At 39.1% G+C, this 15428-nt stretch overlaps 1 protein-coding gene across 1 annotated transcript; it reads left to right on the forward strand.

The window, feature by feature from the left end:
* The first annotated feature begins 202 nt into the window (after positions 1-202).
* LOC143459966 (uncharacterized) lies at positions 203-15416 on the forward strand. Its single transcript, XM_076957292.1, has 20 exons — positions 203-373; positions 3299-3386; positions 3529-3668; positions 4449-4572; positions 4743-4949; positions 5535-5672; positions 5979-6164; positions 6295-6476; positions 7555-7720; positions 7938-7979; positions 8114-8184; positions 8313-8340; positions 8585-11878; positions 12040-12164; positions 12339-12482; positions 12699-12910; positions 13062-13236; positions 13408-13641; positions 13865-13997; positions 14253-15416. The coding sequence occupies exons 2-20, from the start codon at positions 3326-3328 to the stop codon at positions 14792-14794; spliced, it is 6204 nt and encodes a 2067-aa protein (XP_076813407.1). The 5' UTR covers positions 203-373; positions 3299-3325; the 3' UTR covers positions 14795-15416.
* Positions 15417-15428: the final 12 nt, after the last annotated feature.

Below are 15428 nucleotides of genomic sequence, written 5' to 3' on the forward strand. Positions count from 1 at the left end.
TTTTGCGATCAGCCTATATCGATTATTATCGAAAAATACGAGTTAGTTTCAAAGTTCTTTTGTCTTATGTTTTGTCTTTTCAAGTTGAGAGGTTCTTATTTTAGAGCGATCTTGTAACACTTTTGGACTTATAAGTCTGTATAAGTGGACTTATAATTTTGAAAGAAAATTTTTACGTTTTTTGCAACTAATTTATAGGTTCATTCTCGAGAAGATCGGCGTTGATCAGGGCTCGAAAATAGAACCCCAGGGTTCGAAATTAGAAAGTTAAGTGATAGGCTGCATTAATAGATTCAGTGATTTTTTAATACGTTCAAATGTGGATGGGAATTTACTTATAGACGAACAAATCAAAGAGTCTTCATTATTCAAGGTAAGAACACTTTCTTGAAATGCCGGGTATCCAATACCCACTGCTCATAATAATTTTGCAGGCTAATTAGAGCTTAAAACTTTGAAGATAATAATATTTTGTGACAAGTACAACAACGCAACGTAACCCAATTGAAACCAAAACACTATTTTGATAGACGTTTTATAAGATGAAAGGTCACCGATTTGTTGTGCGTTTTAGGCGTAATTGTATTTTTCGAAAGATTTTTGAACACAATAAACTACAAGGTAGTTATAACGAAAACTAAAAAGAATGGTTGGTAACTGTACAAGTTAATACGCAGAAGCTTCTGAACGATTATTGAGTGACGTAATTACATGCATGACTTGGTTCATCAATTATGTATACGGATTTAAGTTTAAGCAAGTTATAAAGCATTATACTTTTGTGTTAACCATTCTCAATCTGTTATTATGCAGCTTTCTAAAGTGCACGTCGACCAAAACTTATTTTATTGTTGTTTTAGTCACGCATGATTAATCACATTGAAACCATTTCAATGATTGCGCTTAGACATAGTTCAACGAAGTCTTGTCGTAAAACTGTTTTTGAGTAGATCGATTTCTCATTTCCGTATATACTCAACATCTCAACGACATTTTCGGCTAAACAATTGTCAAAAACATGGACGCATGCCGGCCTCTAAATTTAAGTTCCTTGTAAAGGTTTGATTGAAATCTATTAGCAAAATGTTAATGTCAAAGTGTTTCAGAACATTGTCAACTTAAGCTTTGTAAGAAAGACCGTATTTCAAGATAAGTAATTGTGACTCAAGAAACGCGTTTGATTTAAATCGCTCGACAGGATATTTGAAGATGAGAGGAAAGTTATCTTCAAAACTCATCGTGTTAAGAATAAGATGTCGCTTTTGCGAACACGTTTAAGCAGGAACGGCAATGTTTGATGTTTTAACTTTTAATTGTCGATAATCGATTTTACGGCCGAAATATTTTTGTCCGATGACGTTACAGATTACACAATACACGTTATAGATTTATGATTATGAGTGACTGGAAATATTAGTCAAATATGCTGATTATGTTAAAAAAAAACATTCAAAATCACACGGGATTAAATATACAATTAAGTACACTTTATAAGATTTTTATACCAAAAATTTAAACTGCAACTGAAATATTGAACAAAATCCATGCCATTGTTTACCATAGAGTACGACGGGCTCTTACGTTTTTGACGCACCAAAGCTAACTAAGGCTCATTCTATGCGTATAAGCTTTTTATTACGTTCATTTAGTATTTTAGTTGACCCACCAGGTTTTTTGGTTGTTGTTTTTTTTGGTAAGAAAACAGCAAGGTATATTGGAAATGTATACAAAAACAGTAAAAATAATTTGATAATTACACAGTAACTTCAAAGTGAAAATATACGGCTGAAGACGCCATATCCACAGCAAAACGTTAGGGCGATGCAAGTCACCTTTCTACGACCTTTCGGATTGGACTTATATTTGACGCAGGGTCTCGTTATACAAAGCACGGTAGCAGTTGCACAAAGAAAGAGCTATTTGCATTCAAAACTGTATTGTTTTGCCATCTATGCTTTCGACGTCTCATGATGTGTTAAAAATAAAAAAGTCATGATTACGCTTGTGTGCAGCCTTAATTGTAACATGGTAAATTTCACGGAGACGTTTTTGCATCGGTCCATCAATTTTGAACAGGTGATAACATTTAAAAGGTTTTTGTTTTGTGCGGTTCAATTATTTAAAAATAACGTTAGTGGATCAATTATAACAATATTTTGAGAACAGCTGTTGATTTTAACCCATCTAAGATTCTAAACAGACAAATATGGGAAGGCCCTGTAACCAGCTGCCCTATTTTTAATCAATAACAGCAATATATCAATCTACGCTGTTGTCCTAATCATGCGTCCTTTGCGTACATGCATTGTTCGCACAGAAGACCCTATTGTTACGTCACTATGTGAACGTTTAAATTTGGTACGCTGTTGTCCTAATCATGCGTCCTTTGCGTACATGCATTGTTCGCACAGAAGACCCTATTGTTACGTCACTATGTGAACGTTTAAATTTGGTTTAGAGTGCAATCGCAACTAATAAATGACGTCAGAGAACGGCGTCGCCAAGTATGCAGATAGCTGGGAACGACTGTAAATTTTACAAAATTCGGTCGAAGTCTTATTGTAGGATTCCGTTGGGGTGATGGGCCGCGATCTGAATTCTAGTTTTTGCGAAAGCAATGCTCGCAATAATTACAATTTTTCAACAAAATGCGGTTAAGAATTTGTTGAAGATACTTATCAAGTTTTCAACGTCATTAGTGTTCAAAACGAGGCAAACCGCAGCAAAATTTATTATCTTTGCCACCGGCAGCCGGACACTCAAACAACTTAGCGTTCGCCACTACGGCACAGACCAGGTTCAAAAAGCAGCGTAATTATTAAAAAGTCGGACGGCAGCTTTTATGAGGTTTCTTGCAAGAATGCTTCGAAGAAGTTTTCAAGGCCCCTTGACCTACTCTCATTGACAATAAATGAAAGCTGACGTTTGTATGGACGGGAGAAATGTCATTTACTGTATAACTCTTTCTCTTAATAAACTCACTCTGCTGGCTTTAAAAGGACGTGGTATGCAAAGATGAATAAATGAAGTTTTAGAATGGTAAAAAGTGATGTTGGCAAAGGCTTGTTCGCATATAAAATGTAGATGGTATCAACATATTTATACTAACACCAACGCAATGCCAAATACTATTACGACATATGCAGCTATTATGCAGTGATGCACTAACAATTTCAGCAGTGTAGAATGATAGATACCAGTTTTGGGCTTCGGATCGTTTCATTTTACTTTCAGCTTGCAGTTGACGTTTAGTTTAATAACAATATTTAATAAAGTTTTAATGCTTTATTTTATTTAGTTTCAGGGCTCCGTTTAATTTCGAAAAATGAAACTGCTATTGATTTTACTTTCGATTACGTCATTACTACGGGCAAGCTTGGCATTGTGTAAGCATGGAATGTTTTCGAAAATGTATTTGGTACTTTTCTAGTAGCAATTAGTGAAACAACGAAAGATTAAACCATAAAATATTACAGTGGAATGTTTACAAAGCTTTTAATTATTATATGTGTATTTTTGACGTCATAGACGCGCCTGTTGACGTCACTCCAGTGGAGGTGTCCACTCACAGCCTCTCGGTGAGGTGGAGGACAGTGGATGGGGACGCAAAAGAGTTTTACGCCACCATCACGCCTCTGGATGATGGGGAATCCACAAAGCAGACAAAGGTGAGAAAATTAGGCTTCTTTTCGACTTGACCTCCGACACTCAGGCTACATTGTTACGTCGTTGCTAACGACGGTAGGCTAAAAATTTGATAAATTGAAACTTTTGAAAGTGTTATTGGTCTTCGATGACTGACAGAAACCAAATTACTTTTCTAGAAAAGAAAAATACTGAAAAATTTGAGAAACATAAAATAAAGATTTGAAAGGTTTAAAGCAAAACAAACTATAGATTAATTCTTTAAAGGTCGTTAATTTATGGATCTCATATTTTGACAACGATTTTTGATATTAATTCCAACTTTCATTCGAAGCAAATATCTTGTTTCGTTAATTTGCAATTAGACGGTGAAGGGTTTGAAGCAATGTTTGTTGGCAGTAAGTGAGTGAGGCTACATTTGGTACTGCCATGCATTGATGTTATCTTTGGCTTGATGCATGAGGTTTTACTCAAATTACGATGCTGTTTGATATGTTGTTTTGTATTAAGTAAAAGCGTCGAACTTCATGTGTTAGCATGGCAAGTATATGTGTTGGCTTTATTACGCTTTCTGCTGTTTACATCTACGCGCTGTGAAATTTATCCTTAAATACCACGATGTTATTTCTGTCTTATTCTTCGCATCATATTAACTTTTTGCCATTTACAGTTGTTTTCTGTAAACTGATTTTCAAATTCCTATGTTCTAGTCCAAATTTTGTCGACACCAAAATTTACCTCCTTGCAATAAAACTTTTATTGACTTTCTGGTTTGTTAAAAGAACAATTTGTTTTTGGCGCAGCACATCAACCAATCCTACACGACCTGGGTGGATCTGGTACCGGGCAAGAACTACACAATTTCGGTCGTCGCTCAAGGTCACGGCGGTTCATACAGCCAGCCTGCTTTCGCTACCGTCACCACAGGTCTGTTGTGTGATAAAAAAACAAAGCATTTGTTTCATATGTCATAAAGCAACAAGCGTTCTGAATATTTGTATTACATATACAGTAATTCTACTTTGTCGTTTCTATTGTCGTGTCATTGATCGATTTTTTTCACAATAGAAATAACTTATTTTATATGATGTTTATAGTGCCAATGCCGCCTTTCAACGTCCGTATTTCCAAGTTTGTGAACCCAATTTTGAACGAGTACGCGGTAGAGGGGAACAAGACGATGAAGTTCCCGGTCTATGGATCAGTTGTGCTTTGGGAGGGGCCGGATACAGGCTATCATGATGGATTTGACGTGGTGGTGAACCCGCCACACGGAAAAGTAAAATTGCCTATTTTACTGAAAGGTTTGTATTGCGAGATTCGGTTTATACGGGAAAAACCTAACACAGTAGACTTTGTAGAAGAAAATTTGTCCAACTGTTTTGTTGCATGTTAAATATCCGAATTAAGGGAACAATGAATTGATTTGTAAGACAGTTATATAACAATAAACACGCTAACAAATATGAAACAAATTTTTTTTAAATTGCACACTTGAGTGCTTTAGAATTGCGTGCGCGTGCGTTGAGTTATTGCTGAACCTTAATTTTCTTGTCAAAATAAACCGATATAAGTTCGTCGTAAAACGTTTTGTAAACGTCTATGTTTGATAAAATCGTCAGTTAAATCACAGCATAGCCTATGTAGCACATTGGAGTATCGGCGTAATGATAACCCAGCTTCTAACAAATGCATATTTTTCATGTTGTAACGTCAATTTTGTACACTAACGAGTTTAACACGAGTGGTGTATTTTTACAAGCGTTACTACGGAGCCTTTAAATACATAGCTGCGCTATCACTAAACCATCTCGAAAAAGTCAAAACCGGGTGTAACGTGAGGCCCCTAAAATACAACTTCCAACAAGGTAGATCTATTTAATTTGCAGCCGGAGCTCGAATAGACGACCCTCGGCAGAAGCGAAGAATTATCTGGGATCTTACGCCGGGATTGTATTACGACTTCACGGTTCGAACAACGAGCAATGGAAGAAAGAGTGACCCTGCTACCGTGGGGGAACGAATGCGTGAGTTGCCTTAAAGATATGTCAAGTATTTTTCAGTCAATTTCTTACCGAGGCTGTATATTTCTTTCAAAATTTTACTTTCTTTTTTGTTTGATATCGCGAACAAAGAACACAGTGTATGACTGTTAAAGAAAAGTAGTGTTTGCGTGTGGGATTAAGGAAAACAAGTATAAAACAATATATACAGTTTTCCCTTTTTCTTATGGGTTCTCAATTAGCCTACTTGTAGGGTCTTTCGAGAGTTACATGTCCATAAAGCTAAGGCAATGTACGTATGAAAATTAGGTTATTTTTGCTTCTTTGTAGCCCCCGAAATCCCGGGTGTCCTAAAAAAAGAAAGCGTTCAACCCACCGAAGTGACGCTTTCATGGGACGAGCCCTACAGGGGTATTCTGGACGGGTTTGTGCTGGAGCTTGATCCAATTGAAGGGACCGTTATTGAACCAGATGATTTGACAAAAAAACGAAGAGTAATCCAAGATCTTGTGCCAGGTATAAAATGAAAATGTTGAAAACAGTAAAAAAACATTGAAGTTATATAAAAAATTATATTAAAATAATGAAAAAACATTAAAATTTCCTTTTCCCCCGCTGCCCTATTTCATCTAACAACTAATTTCAGGAACAAAATACAACGTCGACATTTACAGCATTTCCCACGGAATTTTGAGCTTTGAATCTCGGCGGGGTGAATTTAAAACACCCCCATCCAAACCGGGTGGACCGGTTGTTACTTCTGACTTAAAAACAACTTCCGTGTTATTGCAGTGGAAACGGCCAGTAGGAAGATTCAATTATTATGAGGTAAAAATCAAAGTTACAATTATCAGCAGAGTGAAGTGCTACAACTTGTACAGTCGATGACGTCATAGTAATTGATGTTGTTTTGGTAAAAACATCAAGTTTTAATTTTTTCCGATATTTGGAATATTGATAATTTATAATTGATTGTATGCCTGATAACAAACTTATTATATAGTTACGGAATTATATACTTCATACTTGATCGGAGGAAACTGTATTCTGTATACCAAAGTCGTAACAGATTATAATAAATAAAGAACGTATTTGACAAATAACCTAGCCCATAGATTACTACGTGCGCGACGCTTGCCAACGCCCTTCGAGTGCTAACATACGTCATATAATACTGCACTAATACGTCACAATTTAATTGGTTTCATAACATAACTTGCCTATTTAGAATTCGATGTAATTACACAATGACCGCTAATTACTATGTGGTGATTATGTCAACCCTATTATCGTGGATTACCGTCTAAATTCTGTAAATATTTACACAGTTTATGAAATGAGACCAGAATGTCACCAACTACAGACATCGAAACGTTTTTTATGAGCAAATGACGTTGATTTTTTCAAGAATTTTTTAATTTTAACGAGATGCAATTTTGTGCAATCTCGTCTTTGAGTTAACGTTAAGTTAAGTTAACTGCTGCCATCAAGCGGTCTTTGTCCTGTACATTATAAAATCATTTTCATATTTTTCACAGTTGTATCTTTCCCGGTCATTTGGCCGTCTATTAAATCCATTATCAGTAATTTTATACGAAAGTTATGCGGACAAAGTGGATAATTTAAATTTATTTTTGTTGACCCACGCTAAAGCCGAATTAAGGTGCTTGACCGCCCTTGTACGAATTTTAATTTGGTGCGTCATTAAGTAACATGCGGTGGGCGCCGTTTGTAAGAAAATTGAGCAATATCATAAATAGTTGGAATTGAAGTTCATGAATAATCGATGTTAAGCGTGGTATTGATACTGTCTTATACCGCGTAGAAAATTCAAACTACCCCATTTCATAAACCGAAACAGAATATCGTAACAAATTTAAATGTTTTGTCGCTATTAATGGAATAGGTCGTCTACTACCCATCCCTTCTCGATCACGATAGATTACGTCACCGGGTGTATGATCCTGCTGTCAAGTTAACACGGCTGGAAGCCGACACTGAATACTCTTTGATCGTTTATGCTGTCAGCAACGGCATCTACAGTCAGCCATTACTGGACAAGACCAGAACCGGTTGGTATTTCTTTGATTCTCTAAAACAAAGCCTACACCTGCCGACCATTGTAGCCTACCTCTGAAGCCGAATGACACATAAAACGTTTGTGGTACAGTTGTGGTCAAAGTTTCGTCGCAATTCCTATTACAGTATATGTCAACATATTCTATTATTTAAATTTGAAATATTTACAATATTCTGAATCACAATAAAACTGAATTTGTTATTTCACAGCCCTGCCACGTATTGCTACAGAAGCAACAAGAGAACCAACAGGTGATTGCAGAAAAACTCTCATTATATTCTACCACCAGAGCTAAGCACTGTTTAAGTGACATTAGATTTGTTTAAAATCAATATACAGTGTATTGAAAATAATGTAAACAAACTTTTTATTCACTCTTCGGCAGCTCCTATAACGGAAAAATCAGCAGCCCAAAACCCGTTCTTCCACATTTCAGCAGCCCCACCGTCAGAGCGTGTAAGTGTTTTACAGCTTATTAGCAAAGTTCTTCTATTTTCACGTTCTCTTAAGAACCATAAAAAATAAAGACGAAAATACAGCTTGTAATTGGGCATGATTTAACGCTTGTGCATTACTTTTTACAGAATCCTGCCGACTTAAAACTAAAGACTGGTAAGCGACGATTATACTGTCTATTTATACTTTTTAAGGAATGTTTTAGCTGTAAATCAGTCGTTAAGCATTCCTGATGCCTTGCATATCGCACGTATCTATGCCTTATGTGTCGTGTAGGCGTTAATGTAATCGCCATCATGGCTTACTGTTGTTACATGCTGCCTGTAGCTCTCCTAAAATATTGCTTGCGCGACGTTGTAACCCTTTGCTTGATCTGTTGTTTGCTTGTGACGTAATGCAGATCCATTTGAGGCCGGAACAACGACAACGACCAGAAAACCGTCAACCACTGAACGCATGTTGGCAGCAAACACCTTACCGGCACACTACTCCATACCGAATGTAGCAGTTAACATAGAGCCCTTTCCTACGACAATTTATTACGAGGGCAGGGTGACTACTGGGCTCAGTTCTGTGCCGACTGGCAGCAGTAAAATTAACGAAGTCGCTCCACATGCAACGACAAGTGAAATCGGTTCGCTCATGACAAAGATTGGTCATAAAACGCCAAGGACAACTGTCCTGCCTACCGCGTCACCAACAAATTTTAGAACGACTTCCAGAACAATCACACCCGGAAAGGGTGCAACCCCCGCTATAGGCGTCCCTAATTTCGTCACAACCCCCACTGTCGCTTCTGTGCCTAGTGGCGTCCCAACGTCAACTTCGACACATAGCAGCACCTCCACTTTCAACTCCCCTCGCCAGCGTGGAGATGAGGAGAAGTTCCCCACTCCAACGCCTACCACTTTCCGGAACACAACCTTTGAACTAATTTACATTGAACACAAAGAAACCGATCCTCAGGAAACAGGCGACCCGGATTCAGTTACGCCATATATGATTCCTTTCAGAAGGCCGACAACTTCAAAGCATGATGGGAACTCTGGGTCGTTTTCCGAACATGTTGTGGCCGGCAATAAATCTGAGATTGAGCAAACCAAATCTGAAGCGTCATTTTCAACTACTGCAACAACACCATCACACAAAGCAGATGACAAAAGCAGTCAAGCAGAACCGACATCATCCACCCTTCCAATGACAACGCTCGAGAAATTTACGACAGATTCGAACAGAAGTGAAATACCCACAACATCTACGGAGGCAAAACTGTACGTTACGACCCCCAGCAAAACTCCAAGTACCACAAGTGCGTCTAGTGTTGTTGCTATGGAGAGTGGCAAAGGTCTAACAACGGCTTCTACGGCAGCAAAAGCTCCTACGTCTTCGACAACCAAATCTACTCAGTTTTTTATTGATTTTCTAACAAAGAAAAGCACCCTTACCGCTTCTCACAGCACCAAACCCGGTAAGAGTACAACTACACGTACGAATCCCTTTTTCATTGAGTTTATCACTAACAAAGTTACAAGTAACCCTGTGAGAGTGTCATCCACAGTAAGTCCAACTGGCACCGCTACGACATCGTCTTCGCTGCCACCTTATTACATTGAATTTGTACCCGGAAGAAGTTCTCCTTCAACTAACCAGGAAATCTCAGAAAGTTATCCTGGTCCAAATGACTCCACAACTACACAAGCTTCTCCTCATTACATTGAATTCGCAACAAAAGACGTGAAAGATAGACTTGAAGAAAGTTCTACTTCTTATTTCAGTAATTCAACATCTTCCACGCAGAAACCTACTAGTATCTCAACTTTTGCGTCCAATACTTCAACTCCAGCAGTCACAAACGCGTCCACCTCACAAACGTTATCGCCAGCAAGTGCTATTACAGACACACTTGGAAACGTGAGTACTGAAGCCAATGACGTAGAAACCACGTCAGCAGAAACTATTTCGGAAAGCCAGCCTGGTCTTCCTGGAACGAAAGCCGCTACTTCACCAACAGAAACTTCCAACACATTGTCACCAACAAAACAATCTGTTCCCATATCACACTCAAGTACAAATTATGCCGGTACAACTGACAGGTTGGGTCCCAAACATCGAGAAGATGTTGTCACGCAGACACAGGTTCTTTTGGTTTACAAAACTACTGGATTATCGAAAAATACCGTCGTAGAAGAAGAACCCACAACATCGTTTGAAAAGTTGGTATCTCCTGGTCACTCCGCTCCCACGTCAGTTGATAAAGTTACCCTTGGAACAGTTCCTAGTATAAGTACATCAAGTTCCATTCGATCGCGCCCATATTTTGATTCTTATGTAACACCTAATCCAGACAGGTCGAATGCCACAACTAACAGCTCAGAAGAAGTACCAGCATGGCCGTTTGCAGAAGGGTTTGTGACTCCACGTTCAACAATGACACCAAACCCTGCCGGAGGTTTTAAGGAAGAAACACAATCCCATTCATACTCTGAAGACTTTAACCCTGGATCCTCAAACAAAATCGCAGCATCTAACGCCACTAGAAGTTCATTATACTCCCAAAGTCAAAGCCAGCCATATTTTGAAGGATTTTATTCGCCTTCCACGACGCCTCAACAAAACTCTACCGCTGTGACACGCAACTTATCAGATTTTAATTCAAGTGACGTCATCACATCACGTCCAACTGAGTTCAATACTGTTAGTGCCCCTGTGAATTTAAATCATACCGATGGCAGGCCTTTGTTTGAAGGATCCTTTACACTTTCTCAACAAAATCAAACGCCCCACGATACAACTGAAATGGTTGACTTCAGTAAACCTACGACAGGTGCAATCGTTGTCAATGCAACCGGCGCACCAGTTACAGACGACCAAACCGAAGAGTTGCCATTTTATGAAGGATTCTTCCCTTTTGATGCAACAACCTCCAGCACTCTGTCAAATCACGTCACAACTAATCAGCCACCAAGCAAAGAATATAAGATGACAACGCCTGACCAAAATCCATCTAAAGGCGACGCTACAACCTCGTTCAGCGCAAGCACAATAATAGGAAGACCTAGCAGGACAGAGCACCCTGCACACACCACTCCCTCTTTGACGGAATCATTTGAGTTTACTACTGCCGGTCTTATCACAAATACGTCGACAGGTACCACTGTAGAGACCACTGCAAGTTCAAACGAATCAAATAAAGAAGAAACGACACATCAAAGAGAGAGGTTTGCTTGGGCGTCAACGGCCGCTCTGGCTCAACAAGATCTTCCAACAGCGGTAGGATATGTTCCAGAAGCGACTACGGTTTTAAACGGCACAACCAGCACAGAGGCCACGGTGAAAGGTCCTACCCTGATCTCCCCAACCAAGAACGCCACGGAACCAGTTAGGAGAGGGGCAAATTTAGAACTAAAAAACACCACAACGTCATCCATTGAACTAGTTCAGACAACAACTGGATCAACACAAAAACCTCCGACAGATACTGAGCGAAATTTAAAAGTTACCACGAGTGTCACAAACAATTTTCGTAACTTTACTGATCCCACCCGAGTTCCCACTACAACCGTAACGCCCAACACAACAACTGGATTTGAAAACAGCAATGTCACAACTGTAGCTCCTACATCATCAAACGTGGCAAGCAGGACAACGCCGAGTGCGATTGGTAACACAGTTACAATTACGACGTTCAGTCCAGGTTTGTATTTGCACAAGTTTGAGCAATCGCAATTTTTTTTGCATGCATTTGATAATCGTTGTACGCCGGCTTAAATGTCGTATGTGTTGTTGGCTAACACGAAACAAGAAAGTAACAGACGACTATGGTGTCAGCGAATAACAGAATTTATTGGTTTACAGACAACGGTTTTACCACCAACGAGGGTAGCGATATCACCGTTCAAACGGACGGAAGAATCGTTCCGATCAAAGAAGGATTTACAACAATCTGCAAACCCAACAATATAACCGTACTCATAGACAAAGTGGGTTTTACATGTATAGCTGTGTAAATAGAATCGTATTGTGTGCAATAACCACATTTTGTCTGTCCTACAGTATGTATTCACTGCATTTTGCGACTTGTCGAGTAGACAGAAAAATACGCAAACGTGATTTTGCTTTAAAACATTGTGATTAATATTCTGATTACTTTTAAGTCTGTGATCGGTGAGTATGAGACAGAATACGGACCACTTCATCTAAACGAAGCTGATAACCCGGCTTGTGTTGGTATCGAATACGACACCTATTACAGGTACACCCTCGCGCCCAATCTACTTGAATGCGGAACTCAAATTGAGGTATGTATTTTTGTTAATAGTACACAGCTAGCCACGTTGGCAAGCTCGTATCATGCACAGCAACTGCAATGTGTTCATTTTGGATAACTGCATGCTCACATTGCTATAGCAGAAAGAAGTAGCCTATTGCTAATTTAAAGCATATTGTGTATACTGTAAGTTAAAATACATCGGCTTACTGATCTACAACAGTACATGCTTTGTTATACCTTATAGCTGAACGAAACCCACGTTAACTTTACAAATACTGTTTCCAACGAAAGAAATCGAACTGGCTGGCTTAAGGAGTTTACAGACAGCGCCGAAGTGGTGATCCTGGGTAATAAGATGTCAAACTTCAAGATGAAATTTGTAAATTTGAGGGTATGGTGCACGTTTCCACTCGACCTTAACGTCACCGCCGAATATCCTTTCCTTCCGAAAATAACGTAAGTACAACTAAAAGTTATGCAATTCGTGTAGCTCCATGCGTTAATTAAAGCTGCTAAAAGCTACTTAAACCTTCACAAATATGCGTTGGAAATGTGATATGGATTTTATCTAGTAACTGACATTATGATCACTTTGCTTTGCGAACAGGACACAGATTTTGTCCTTTAATATTTCTGGTCACGGCGAATTCTCCGCCATCATGCAGTTGTTCGAAACAGACGCCTATCTTCAACCGTATAACGCGCCTCCTGTTCTAAACGCGACCGAATCCTTGTTTGTTGGCATCTCGCTGCTGGAAACGCAAGACGAATCGACATTTATGGTGCAACTTCATAGATTCTTCACCTTACTGTTTTTTTACGGCTAAAATATATAAAGTCATTCTGATGATGAGTGATTGAATGTTATTTTATGGTATTACCTTTATTTTTTTCAATTTTCAATGGTTAATTGTTTATCAGAAATCATTATGCTCATGTGTCCTCTCTTCAAGGTTGTGAAAAGGTGCTGGGGAACCCCCAAACGCAATCCGCTCCATTCTCAGCAATACGACATAATCAAGAACTACTGCCCGGTACGGGGGAGTTTGGACGGTACCGTCAAAGTGTACGGCAACGGTTTGGGAGGGGTCGTGAAGTGGGAAGGAGCCGTGTTTAAATTCATCTCGTATGAGCGAGTCTGGCTTCACTGTGAGATTAAGATTTGCTTTGGAGAGGACTGTCAGCCGGTATGTGAAGTAATAACTACACCTAATTTTTAAATAAAGTCGATGCTTTGGAATTTTGAGCCGCTTCAGTTTAACTGGTCTGGAAATATTATGTTTATTTGTTACGAAGCAAACTTATCATTAAGTACAAGCTAAGTTCCATACCATGCATATTCACTTCTCACGGCTCGTAGGGTTAGGCTACAGTAGATGAGTATTTGTGAAAAATTCCAATTCCTTCTAGAATTGTGCGAATCGACGAAAAAGACGTTCGTTAGAGGACGACATCAACGTTCACATTCTGAGCACGGGCCCTATCGTTATGATGAAGGATCCATCGAAATACATGCAACCGACAACACCACAGACTACAGCAGGTATGTGAAGGGTCTTACCAATGTTTGGACAAAATAAAACACGCAAAGCTATACTTGCTTGGATGTAGATGCCCAACCGATAAAAATTGTTTACTTTTGAAGCGAACGTTCCGTTTGACGCACCAACCATTAATTATTATCACAGCATGAGTATTGTCGTAATGGTCATAATATCAAAAAGGAGCTTTTGCGATAGAGCATTGCGCCACTTAGATAAAAACACTTCATATCACATAAACACTTCTGTTGTTGCAGAACCGAAAGTCGTAGGGGCAGGTGTCTTTGACGGAATGACTGCCCTCATTCTGTTTATCGTATTAAGCGTGGTCATCCTAGCCAGTCTCATCACCATAATCACCATCTACTGTCGTCTGCGTCGCACAAAGCTCTTACAGAAAAAGCTGAACGTTGAAAGTACGTCATCGCGACGTAACGAGACGCGAACTTTTCAAATATCGGACAAAGCGGGTGATTTTCATGATATTTCGCGTTCATCGCCCGCCATGCACTCCTTCGGGAAGTCTCCTGCCGAGATTCCGGGTGCTTCTATGACGTCACAAAGTGTGACTTGTGACATCACACATCTGAACGAACTTTCGACCTCTACGCGTGGGAATGAGGCTTACGTCAACAAAGCTTACAAACAGTCTCCACATGACGCTACAATTGTTGAGTGTGACATCATCGAAACACTGCCCACATCAACCAATCGTAACGCTGCCTTGTATCCGGTTAAAACTGCGTCATCAGCTGTCGTCAGTGAGGGAGTGGGTGGACAATATTTAAAACTTGTTTGAATGCTGAGTATTTTTGCAAATGTTCTTTGACATTCGTCATAAGTGAGACACAAGCTGACTGGTGTAGCCGCCTTCAAATTACAGCCAACTTCTATAGACACAACATGCCGCAAAGTTAGTTTCTCTCTATACTAATCCACAAACACCACATTGCTACTGTAAAAAGGGGTGATGGCTATTTGACCGCTTTGATGCATACAAGCCTAGTTTGCACGCATTTCATCGTACTTAAAATGTTGTTTTTGAGATCTGGCAAATTTTAGATCATCTTTTTTCTATTATCAAGTAATGTATTACTTTTTATGCTACTACAGTAGCTGTTTACCACGCCAAATATTTTAGCAGCATTCTTGTTTAAACTTACTTGATGGATGTTGTCTTCTTTTGCTGCCGTTACGTGTATTTTTGCAAATCACTGTTTATATTTCGCGTTGCCTACTGCAATGTGTTTGCGTTTTGTGTTAGAATCCTTAAGCTGTACGTGACTGTAAGCTACAATATTTATCGAATAAAGCTGTTTACTTTTTCAATATTTATCATGCTTGCTGATAACGTTACCATTATAATGTTGCCATTCCTCGTTTACCCTACGCTTCAATAAAACATTGTTTGTGGCCCTGTATTGCTACAGCTG

Source organism: Clavelina lepadiformis, chromosome 5 (genome assembly GCF_947623445.1).
Source record: "Clavelina lepadiformis chromosome 5, kaClaLepa1.1, whole genome shotgun sequence".
NCBI classification, from domain to species: Eukaryota; Metazoa; Chordata; class Ascidiacea; order Aplousobranchia; family Clavelinidae; genus Clavelina; species Clavelina lepadiformis.